Source organism: Eriocheir sinensis, chromosome 43, assembly GCF_024679095.1.
Source record: "Eriocheir sinensis breed Jianghai 21 chromosome 43, ASM2467909v1, whole genome shotgun sequence".
In the NCBI taxonomy this organism is placed as follows: domain Eukaryota; kingdom Metazoa; phylum Arthropoda; class Malacostraca; order Decapoda; family Varunidae; genus Eriocheir; species Eriocheir sinensis.
Genome location: NC_066551.1, coordinates 8,743,706 through 8,756,205, shown reverse-complemented (window position 1 = coordinate 8,756,205; position 12,500 = coordinate 8,743,706). Strand labels below are relative to the sequence as shown.

At 41.4% G+C, this 12,500-nt stretch overlaps 1 protein-coding gene across 1 annotated transcript in view; it reads left to right on the top strand.

Annotated features, from left to right (window-relative positions):
- The window catches only part of LOC127010442 (nuclear hormone receptor FTZ-F1 beta-like), a 215,708-nt gene that overhangs the window by 94,400 nt on the left and 108,808 nt on the right, over positions 1–12,500 (top strand). The window contains exons 5-6 of the mRNA XM_050884612.1: positions 3,838–3,994; positions 5,913–6,069. Coding sequence (XP_050740569.1) covers positions 3,838–3,994; positions 5,913–6,069 — 314 coding nt within the window. The remainder of the gene's footprint in view (positions 1–3,837; positions 3,995–5,912; positions 6,070–12,500) is intronic.

Below are 12,500 nucleotides of genomic sequence, written 5' to 3'. Positions count from 1 at the left end.
AACAGTAAAGGAGGAAAAGAAACATGTATTAAAAGACTCTAATGTGATAAGTAAAAAAAAAATGTGAAGATAGGAAGATTAAAACACAGAAAGATGATACACTGGAAAAATAAGAGTAGAAAGGAGGACAGTGAAGGAGGTATTAGGAGACATGAAGGTGATGAGTTAAAAAAAAAAAATGGAGAAGTGATATATTTAAAAACAAAAGCAAAAAAAAAAGCAATTAAGAAGAAAACTGAGAGGTATTAAGAGACGGTGTGTTAAAAAAAAGTAGAAGTGAGGACAATGGAAGAGAAAAAAATGACGTATTAAAAAGGGCACAAAGATGAAAAGTTAAAGAAAAGTAGAGAAAAAGTTACAATAAAAGGAGAAAAACTGACTGGTATCCAAATAGCACTAAAGTAATAAGTAAAAAAAAAGGAAACAAAAAAAGAGGACAGTAAAGGAGGACAATAACAAAAGGGAATAGATAAAGAAAAGGAACGAAAAAGAGACATTCAAGGAGGAAAACTGAATGGTATTAAAAAGTACAAAGGTGAAAAGTTTATAGAAAGTAAAGAAAATGGGACAGTAAAAGAGAGAAAATAAACTAGCAGATATTAATAGCCACGAATGGGAATAGATAAAGAAAAGAAAAGAAAAAAGGACATTAAAGGAGGAAAACTGACAGGTGAAAAGATTAAAGAAAGTAAAGAAAATAGGATAGTAAAAGAGAGAAAATAAACTAGCAGATATCAATAGGCACGAATGGGAATAGATAAAGAAAAGAAAAGAAATAAGAACAATAAAAAGAGAAGAACTGACAGGCATTAAAAGCACAAATGTGATATATTAAAAGAGAGCCCGAAATAAAGATAGTGAACCAGAAAAAAAAGGAGCTATCAAGAGTGCAAAGGTGAAATGTTGCTAAGGATAGTGGGTTGACGGGCAGGCAGGGACGTGGGGGGGGGGGGATGCGTGGGGAGGGGGTAGTTTAGGGTGGGCGCCTTGGTAACAGTAGAGGGGCGGCATCATCACGGCCAAAGATAACAGATAAGAGCCATTTGTTGCCCCAGTGTGTGTGTGTGTGTGTGTGTGTGTGTGTGTGTGTGTGGTGATAGGCAGGTGATAACAGGTATGGTGTGTTGGGTGATACAGAACCTCCTTCGTTTTATCTACTTTTTACATCATTCTATTTCTCTTTCTTTTTTTTCTTTTATCTTCCCTTTCTTGTTCCTTTAGTTTCTTCCTTCTTTGATTCTTTCCTTACCACTCTCCTATTTTTCCTTCCTTCCTTCCTTTCTTATATCTTCCTTAATTCATATCTTCCTATCCTTCCTTCCTTCCTTCCTTTCTTATATCTTCCTTAATTCATATCTTCCTATCCCTCATTCCTTCCTTCCTTTCTATCTTCCTTCTTTCATCCCTCCCTTCTCGATCCTTCCTTTCTTCCTGTCTTCCTACCCTCCTTCCTTCCCTCCCTTCCTACCTTTCCTTCCTCTCATCCTTTTTTCCTTCTTTCTTTCTTTGCTTCATTCCATCCTTCCTTTCTTTCTTCCCTTCTTCCCTCCTTCCTTTCCTTTGCTTCATTCCACACTTCCTTCCTTTCTTCCCTCCTTCCTTTCCTTTGCTTCATTCCACACTTCCTTCCTTTCTTCCCTCCTTCCTTTCCTTTGCTTCATTCCATCCTTCCATCCTTTCTTCCCTTCTTCCTTTCCTTTGCTTCATTCCACACTTCCTTCCTTTCTTCCCTCCTTCCTTTCCTTTGCTTCATTCCATCCTTCCATCCTTTCTTCCCTTCTTCCTTTCCTTTGCTTCATTCCATCCTTCCATCCTTTCTTCCCTTCTTCCCTCCTTCCTTTCCTTTGCTTCATTCCACCCTTCCTTCCTTCCTTCCTTCCTTCCTTCCTTTCTTCCCTCCTTCCTCCACACCGTGTTATCATATTCTCCTCAGCGTCGCGTCGCAATCCTCCCGTTACTCAACCTTTGTCACCTGGCGCCCACACCTGTCCCACGTCCCCCCGTGTGTGTGTGTGTGTGTGTGTGTGTGTGTGTCTGTCCTCAGCGGGGGAAGGTCGTTCTTGCATCAGCGTGTCCAAAAATCTGCTGCTTTACTCTTTTTTTTTATTTATTTGCGGAAAAGTTTAAAGTTTATGTTGCTTGCGTGGGATCGTGAGGAGGAGGAGGGGGAGGGAGAGGAGGAAGAGGAGGAGGAGGAGGAGGAGGAGGAGGAGGAGGAGGAGGTGGAGGAGGAAGATGATTATGCCAGAGTTTTGAGTGATGATGAGGAGGAGGAGGATAAGATGTGAGGGGAATGACATGAGACTGCAACTTTTCTGTGTGTATATGCGTGGATGGGTGAGAGAGAGAGAGAGAGAGAGAGAGAGAGAGAGAGAGAGATTAATGAAAAGACAGTATACAAAAAATAAAGATATATATAAATGGGTAGACAAATAGGAAAAAAAAGATAGATCGAAAGATATACGAATAGAGAAAAAGATTGAAAGATGGATAAATAGATAGACAGATAAAGTGATAAGGAAATTAATACGAGTGATGACAGATGACCACAAATATGAACTGAAAGAATAAGAAGTAGAAAATTAAGTAGTAGGAGGAAGAGAAAATAGGAAAAGAAAACGTACTAATGAAACAAAAATAAAAGAGTAAGAATAAGGAAGATAACAAGGAATAGGAAGAAAGGAAGAAGAAGGAATAATTAGTGATGAATATAAATACGTCACAAAAGCAAATATACACAAACACCAGTTATACTTTAATACATAATTGGGGGTATCTGATAACAGTGTGGCGTCTCATGTGTGCGTGTACAGGAAATGAATGTAAAATGATAAGGTTCCTCCTCCTCCTCCTCCTCCATGTGTGTTTTTTTCATGAGTTCTTATTTTTCTTTATCGTATTATTTTACTTCGTCTTATTTTTATTTTTATTTTCCTTTTTTTTCCTACAGTTTCTTCTGCTTTTTCCTCTTCTTCATCATCATCAATTTTTTATGCTCCTTTTTTTTCATCATCATCTTTTTCATTTTCTTCATCATCATCATCTTTTTTCTCCTTTTCCTGTTTTTATTTTTCATTTTCATCTTGTTATTTTTCTTTATCATCATTATTATCTTTTTTTTCCTTTTCCGGTTTCTATTCTTCATCTTCATCTTTTTCATTTTCTTCATCATCATCATCATCATCATCATTTTTTTTCCTTTTCCTGTTTCTATTCTTCATGTTCATCTTTTTCTTTTTCTTCATCATCATCATTAGCTTTTCCTTTTCCTGTTTTTATTTTTCATCTTCACCATCTTTTTCTTTTTCCTCCTCCTCATCATCATCTTCAAATTATTTATATTTTCATCTTCTTTATCATGTCATTTCTAACCCATGTTCTTATTTATTGAGATATAAGAAAGAAAATAATGATGATAATGATAATACGAAGTTGATAAAAAAAAATATATTAACTGTAACGACTAATGATAATACGTAGACATTTATGGAAGAAAGAAACAAAGAAACAAAATAAGAATAGCAACAGTAAAATGAAATAAAGATAATAGCAAAAGAAAGAAAGACCAAACACCAATAAAATAAATACCGTGAAAGAATAGAAGAAAAAAAAGTTGAAATAGTAAAAAAGAAAGAATTACAAGAGAAGAATGGAAAGAGGAATATATAAATTGCTTGAGAGTATTGCCTTAGAAGCGTGGATCGTAGGTGTGAGTGTGTTAACTACCCATGGCAAGCCCCACTACCTCAACGAAAGCCTTATCATGTATGGGTGTGTGTCCTCAAGTGTTTGTACTGCCTTGGAAGCGTGGGTCACATGTGTTGGTGTGTGTTCCAGGGCAGCGGAGCGGGAGCAGCGGGGAGAGCGAGGGCGGGGGCAGCGACAGCACCCCCGCCGCCAAGGACGCCCCGCCAAACGGCCGAGCCTCGGGGACCCCCAGGGAGGAGGACTCTTCCGACACAGACATGGAGATCAAAAGCCTCGATCTGACCGGTGAGTGGCCTTCTGCGCCTGTTGACTTGTTTGTTTACTTTTGCGCTTACTTATTGATTTGCTTGTTTGCTTATTTACTTCCTTATGTCGTTGGTTATTTTACTTTAATTTTGTATTGTTTTGTATTTGTTTATTTTTGTACATGACCGTTGTTTTGTTTTGTCTTTTCTTAACTGATTTCCTCTTTTGTGTGTGTGTATGTATGTGTGTGTGTGTGTGTGTGTGTGTGTGTGTAATTCACCTCTTGGTCTGCTGCGGGTCTCTCGAGACAGCCAGCCGTTCCCCTACGGAAGAGCACAGAGCTCATAGCACCGATCTATGGGTGGGACTGAAACCACTCACACACAACACACCGCGACAACGAGGTCACAACTCCTTGCCTGACGTCGCGTACCTACTCACTGCTAGGTGAACATGGGCTACACGTGAAAGAAGATAAACCCAACTCATCTTACCCGGCCGGGGATCGAACCCCGGTCCTTCTGGTTGTGAGGCAGATGCTCTATCCACTGAGCTACCGGGCCGTGTGTGTGTGTGTGTGTGTGTGTGTGTGTGTGTGTGTGTGTCGACCTTGATTATGTATTTTTTTTTTCCTGCCAGCATTCATCCTTTTTTTTTGTTTTTGTTTTTTTTGTTTTGTCTTTCCCCCCGTTCATTATTTATATCCTTTTTCGATTTTTTTCCCCATTTTTATTATCCCCCTTTATGCTATTGTATGTTTACGTTTTGTATTCTTCGTATTCCGGGATACATTTCTCTCTCATTGACAGTTTCCTCTCTTGTAATTTCATTGGTCAAGTTCTTAAAAAAATACCTTCACATCTTTTTAACGTCGTCCTTAACATTCGCTGAACACCTGCCAGTTAGTCGCCCCGCCCTCACCTGTATCGCTCTCTCCATCACCTGTTCGTTTGTCCTCCCACGATCTTATCCCACACCTGTTTACACAAGCCAACACACCTGTACATTTGTCTCCCCGACCTCACCTGGCCTTGCTCGTGTCCACTGCCACCGCCTGAACACCTGCTACGAAGCGGCTGTTTTATATGTTTGGTGTCACACGCTTGTCTTTACTCCCGTTAACTCCTTTCTTTATTATCTTATTCTCTTTACCTTTATTTTGTGTTCTTTGTAGGAAGAGCATGTTTTTTGTTTGTATGTTTGTTGGTGTCTTTCCTATAAGCTGTCGGTCTACCTCCTTTAGTGAATACAACAACTATCTATGTTTTTGTTCCCTCTATCTTATCATTATTCTCTCCACCTATCCTCACCCTTATCCCCTCTTACACCTATATTTGCCGTCTTTCCATATTTCATCTGCTACACATGTCCAAGATAAAAGAAACTCACATTTTTCAAAGTTACTCTCGAATTCGGAGCAAGAACAACACTTTTCATCCAGCCTGGGTCGGGGGGTTGTCGGACGCCATCATTCAAATATTTTCAGACCAATCTAAGTATTAAAACATGAAAACTTAAAATATGTAGTTTCTTATGGACGTTTTGATGGAGAGCGACCATAACAATCATACATTTTATCCTTTCCTTTTCCTAATAACGCTTCTTTGTAGCAAAATGGGTTATAATACATTCCAAATCAACACTAATGGTCTTTGAGGGAAACCATTGTGCCAAGACCTCCCCAAGATCGAGAGAAAGGCCTTGTCTCGGTCTTTGACGTACCCAGGGAAAGGGAATAAGCGTCAAGATAGGTGCCGGAGAGAATAATAGTAAAGATAAGTGTTAAGAAGAATAAGAGCAAAGATAAGAGAATAAAGGTAAAACTAAATGTAACAGGAAACAGAAATAAAGATACGAAGATGATTTTTTTACGCTAACGGAGGTGGCTGAAGACGTGAACGCATAGGCCTTGCCCGTACCCACACCTCTGACCTTCCCTCCCTCTCTCCCCCTGCTGGCCCCCGCCCGTGCCCGCCCCTCGCTGACGGGCGGGCCCTGGTGCGCGGCGGGACAGCTCGGGTCAGCCTGCGGGAGCGTCGGGGCCAGGAGAGGGAGCGACCCATGTCCTGGGAAGGCGAACTCTCCGACGCCGACGCCACCAAGCAGGAGCCGGCGGTGAGTACCCTGTGTGTGTGTGTGTGTGTGTGTGTGTGTGTGTGTGTGTGTGTGTGTGTTCTTCAGCTTCTTCCTCGTCGTTACGTCTCTTCCTCTTCCTCTTCCTTCTGCCTCGTCTGCCACACCTTCGCCGCCACCACCATCACCACGATTGCCAGCATTTCAATTTTTTTTTTCATTCTTCTTTTTCATCTTTTATTCTATTTGTACTTTTCTTCTTTTTTTCTTTTTCTTCTTTTCCTCTTCTTCCTCTTCTTCTTCTTCTTTTCCTTCCTCCTCTTCTTCTTCTTCTTCTTCTTCTTCTTCTTCTTCTTCTTCTTCTTCTTCTGCTTCTTCTTCTTATTATTATTATTCTTATTCTATTTTCTGCTTCTTCTTCTCTTATTATTTTTTCCTTCATTATTTATTTTCTCTCCTCCATCAAGTGAAGGAGGTTTCTATTTTTGCATTGTGGTGTTGGTGTTGGTGGTGATGATGGAGGTGAAGGCAAAAAAAGAAGAGGAGGAGGAGGAGGAGGAGGAGGAGGAGGAGGGCAGCGGTAGTTTGTCGGTGAGTTTCTTCGTGTGTTTCTTTTGTGTGTTTGTTTGTTGGTGTTGGCGTGCGTGTGTGTGAGTGTTTGTTCCTTTGTGTGTTGTTTGTTTTGTGTACCTTAATTAGTAAGTCACCTGAGAGAAAGCAAAGTTCGGGACTGGACCAAACAAGCAAGGTAAGAGTTCGGGGTTCTTTCTTCTTCCTCCATTTTTCCCTCTTCTTCAAGGTGGATTTTGTTTTTGTTTATTTTTTCTCGCGTCTTGCACCTGATAAAAGAACGAAGGAAAGAAAAAGAAAGAAAGAAAGAAAGGCCGACTCTGCAACGGCACCCACTCGCTCTATTGTATGAGAGAGAGAGAGAGAGAGAGAGAGAGAGAGAGAGAGAGAGAGAGAGAGAGAGAGAGAGGAAAAATATATAATGTTAGCATTGTGTAGCGGTGATTTTTGGAGCAACTCGACGTAACTTTTGCTGAGCATTTACTTTTTTTTTTTTCTTTTGTTCTCGGTATAAAAATATTTCCGCGCCGACAGACAGACACTTTTACCTCTACTCCTCTCTCCTGTTGTTCTTGTTCTTCTTTTACTTATTATTATTATTATTATTATTATTATTATTATTATTATTATTATTATTATTATTCCTGTTGTTGTTCTTTTCCGTCTTCTTTTTCTCCTTCTTTCTCTTCTTATTATTATTAGCATTCTTATTATCCGTAATCTTCTTTTTCTTGTTCTTGTAAGTGTCTACGCTGCTATACTTTTTTTTCATCATATTAAAAAGCCATCCTTAAAGAGCTTGCCTGTAAACCCCAATGCGATCTACGTATTTTTAAAAAGTTGGGTAAGATATTATTTTTTTTCACATCCACCATAAGTTTATTTTCATCATCTTTTCCAGTTGACAATAAAACGAAAACGCTGCTAAAGAGTCTGCCGTACAATATAAGTAACAGCCCGTATAGTGGTGGTAGTAGTGGTTGTAGTAGTAGTAGTAGTAGTAGTAGTAGTAGTAGAGTATCTCCCATAGTCTCCCATATAAGTGAATCAAGCCTATATGGTGTTACAAGAAGCCAAGCAAATGCACCTTGATTAGAGAGAGGGAGAGGGAAAGAGAGAAAGCGGGAAGTGATGCATAGAAGGATAAAGAAAAAAGGGTCAGGAAAGTAAAGAAAAAAAGCACCATTCAATTCAACACACGAACGGATGACCAGCACGAGCAAGCACTTTACCAGCTCTCTCCCCTCTCCCCGCTGCTCTCGCCTCCCCAGCGGTGCGGCGGATGTGCGGGGTGACAGGGTTAATGTGGGAGAGGAGAGGTGTCGGGGAGCGGCGGCGGCGAGGCTCTGGACGTGGTGTGGGTGAAGGAGTGGTGTGATTAGGAAACGGCGGAGAGGAATATTGAATGGCGTCGGGAGGGGAGGGGGTGAGGGAGGGGTGATGGATGGGGGGTGAGCGGTAAGGCGAGGGAGTGGTGGAAGTGAAGGTGAGACGAGGTGGGTGGCGAAGGGTTATGAGGAGTGGCGACATGGTGTGTGAGGGGGGGGGAGGTGGTGATGAATGGGGAGGCGCGTGGTGGTGAATGAGGAAGTATATATCCAGAGGTGGTGGTGGGTGGGTGGGGGGGGGGCTGTAGCGGAAGTGATGGTGTGGTGATGCGAGTAGTGGTGGTTGTGGTGGTGAATGGGACATGGAGGTACAAGAGATGAACGAGGAAGGTTGATTGGTGGGGGTGGAGATGAGGAGGGGGGTAAGGTGGAGGTCAGTGAGGGATGTAGTGGGTAGGGATTTGAATGACAGGCAGAAGTGAGAGGGCGAGAGAAGGGGAAACTGTGAGGTGAACGAGGGAGATGATGGAGGATCTTACGAAAAGGGGAATCCACGGTGTGCCAAGAGGGGGAGGACGCGTGAGGAGGGGAGGGTTGGGGCGGTCAGGGGAAGGGGCACCGGGTCAGGGCGAGATTACAGGTTGTGCCGGGAGATGGACTGACGCAGAGGGAGGAGGCCAGACGGGATGTTGATGGGCGAGAGATCTTAAAAATGAGAGAAAAAAAAATTATATATATATATATATATATATATATATATATATATATATATATATATATATATATATATATATATATATATATATATATATGTGTGTGTGTGTGTGTGTGTGTGTGTGTGTGGAGTTAACGAGTAAGACGATCCTGACGTGATTGATAACCACCGTTGTCGGATATATCTAATATTATAATTTTGACAAAGCAACACTGAGGATTCTTTCTTACACAGAAAGTCTTGGCCTTGAGGAAAGGATACGAAAATAAATGAATTTGTAAATAAGACACCTGTGACTCCCTTGGCGGTCACCGTTAGGTCAGGTGTGCGGGTGTTCCCAAGACACAACAGAATAAAAAAAAAAAAATCTTAACTTTTGACGAAGACATTACTTTGGCGAATGGAAAGTTTTGTCCTTGAGAAAAGGAGACAAAGTTATTGAGTAGACATGTGTTGTATATGCTGTTCATTATGATACAAGGTAAAGGCTCCCTCAGACGCAAGGCAGAGAGGAACTACTGATGCTAACTTTTTTTCAAACAGGAAGACTTTGCTTTGCTATACTTTATTTATTATCACCCAGTATTGTCGCATTCATGGTTAGGTTAGGTTATGGAAACTTCCAAATGCGTGACAGAAAACAAACACTAATCCTAGGGTTAACAAAGGAAGACCTTGCTGTGTTAGATTAGTTGTTTCCTTGAGAAAAAGTAGATACGAGTGCAATTGTGACGACTATAATTCTCAGAGATAGATTTAGTTAATGTTATTCTGACACTGAAAAAATAAAAAGTTTCTCAGATAGAATACTGGTTGTTTAGGATCATTCTTTGTGACTTATGTGGGGCTTAAGTATGCGACCGTGGCGATTGAGGACTTGACAGTTACGTTAGGTGGAGGACATTCTCAAGCACAAGATACAGACCCGCAGCCTTCTCCTAAGCACGGCCTCTTCTCTGTGTCACCACTTCCACAGAACAGGCAACTAAGCATCAAACGGCTGGAGGGACGCGGCTGTCAGGAGGTTCGCTAATGAGTGGAGCGTGAGGGTGTTCCCGAGGACAAACTTGCGGCTCAGAAAGAAAAGTTTGTAGGACGCTCACACGGAGGGACTGACGGTAGAGTTCGATAAAAAGATTCTGGGTCCATATTCTCTAACGTCTCGGGCTCATGTTAGGAGTATTTTCTAAGGTCACAGAGAAGATAAAACGGGTTCTCATGAGCGACTTTCCAGGTCAGAATGCATAGGTCGTGTAAAACTACCACTAGAATCACAAAACAGTCCACGAAAAGCCCAACAACTTCTACGAGAGGCCTTTTAAACAGGCGAATTGAGGTGCCGATACCTTTATGAATACGGACACCGCGTAATTAAATGGACTGCCTTAGGATTACCACTACTACTACTACTACTACTACTATTATACGGGCAACAACTTACATTTATCGTACTACAGAAACTTCGGCATCATTTTCGTTTTATTATCTGTTAGAAAAGGTGATGAAACTAAATTTATGGTCCATTCGAGAGGAGGAGGAGGAGGAGGAGGAGGAGGAGGAGGAAGCCATCACTTGCGTAACTCTTCTCTCTTTTTAACACGAGAATCCATTGTGAGAGCGTGAAGCGGAGGGAGGGGGGCGGGGGGGGGCGTCCAGGTGAGAAGGATCAAATTGCAGGTGAGGTGGACAGGTGGCGAACTAATCAAAACAGGTGTGGGGGGACGGAAGACTTTTTATATCACTTATAAAATTACACATCTACCTGGTTCAGTGTTTTTGTCGTTGTTGTTATCATTATTGTTGTTGTTAAGGGATGTTTTTATATGCTTTATTTCTTTTTAGTATTACATTTATTTTCTTTATTGAAGGACTCAGAGGATAGGAATACCATAGATCCGTTTAGAAGAAAAAAAGAGGAAAGAGGAGCTATGGCAATGACGAGAGATCAGAAACGGGGTAAAAAAATAAAAAAAAAAGGATAAATGGTCGCGAAGAGGAATAAAAATAATTAATTGGTATAACATCGGAAGATAAACAGCGTGCGTCATCGATCACGGGACAGACAGACAGACAAAGGTTAAAGATATCCCATTGACAAGGAAGGACAAGAAAGGGATTTGGGTAAGTCATTTCGTGCTTGGAGCTGACCACAACCAAAGTAACAGAGTGTCAACCCAAGAATTGTAAAGTCGGAGAACCATATGAAGAGAAATTAACTTAGAGTCGTATTATAAGACATTTCGCCGCACAAGACCACATATTTGACAAGGCTTTCGTAGGAGTTGTGGGTATTTCCAGGAGTAGTTTTATGACCCTGGTGGTAGTGTGACCCTTCTGTACCGTGAACCTGAAGAAACACTCATTAGAACCCGACTGACCCCCTCTTGGACCTTTAGAAATAGATGATGTGAGAAGCGAAAATGTCTTGTAATACCGACCTAAAAATTGCCGGAGCAGGATGGCGCACACTAATGGCAGGCAGAGAGCTGGGTGGAGAGAGGGAATTAGATTTTTCCCATGGGTAGGAGAGTGTGCTAACATCAGACAAGAGAACCAGGTGCAGTGTTGCCAAATTATCGTACTGAACATTGTATTTAACAGTTTTTATCCACAAACTATCGTACCTACACAAAATGCGATAGAAAGTTAAAGTTAGCGATAAAACTGTTAATTGCTGATGTTTGTTTGTTTGTTTTGTCTATAGGTATCGGTCAGAAACTACGGAAGTGAATTGCGTTTTTTTTTTTTTTTTTTTTTACAACAAAGGAAACAGCTCAAGGACACAAAAAAAGGAAATAATAATAATAAAAAAAGCCCGCTACTCGCTGCTCCTACAAAAAAAAAAAAAATCAAAAGAGAGGTCAATTTCACGAGGAGAGGTAACTTGGCAACGGTGACCAGGTGGAGAGATGAAATTATAACCTTTACCGGGGCAGGACGGAGCACGCTGGCAGCAGAAGTGGAGGACGTTTTGAAGGTCCTTTGATCAGCATTCAACTAAAATTCAAATGATGAATGATTTGAGAATTATTGCGAGATTTTAATATAACTACGGTAAAAATTTCTCCGTTTACTTGGTTGTTCTGCCCCGCCCTGACCTTTTCTTTAGCCTCAAACTCAAGACTCGGATAATACAACAACAACAACTACTACTACTACTACTACTACTACTACTACTACTACTACTACTACTACTACTACTGCTATTACTACTACTACTACTACTACTACTACTACTACTACTACTACTACTACTACTACTACTACTACTACTACTACTACTACTACTACTACTACTACTACTACTACTACTACTACTATTACTATGGCTATTATTATTACTACTATTACTGCCATCACCATCATCAACATCGTTTTATTGACCTTCATTCGTTACGTTATTGTCCGTTGCGTTACTTACCAAAGCCAATACATGATTTCGGAAGAACATTCACCGCAGAGTTTCTTGTATTTCTTCCTCTATTTTCCCTGCCCTGCTGTGTGCCCCTCCCCGCCCAGGCATCTCGTAGGTGGCGGCGCCGCGTGCTGCCCGTCGCCCCTGAAGGATCAGTCAGCTGAGCCCCTTGACACGTGGCTTTGTTTGTAAACAGTTACCATGGCGACGGCGGGAGGGTGTGTGTGGGTGGTTGTCTGGCTGCTCGGCTGACAGGCTGGGTGGCGCTGGCTAGGTGTGTGTGTGTGTGTGTGTGTGTGTGTGTGTGTGTGTGGAGGTGGAGGTGGAGGCCGAGTGTGTATTTATGGATAAGCTTCAGTTGAGGAAATTATTCAATATTTCGTTATTGTTTACTTGCGAACGCCAATTAAAGAGCATTTTCATGAACCTCTCTCTTTACTTGTCT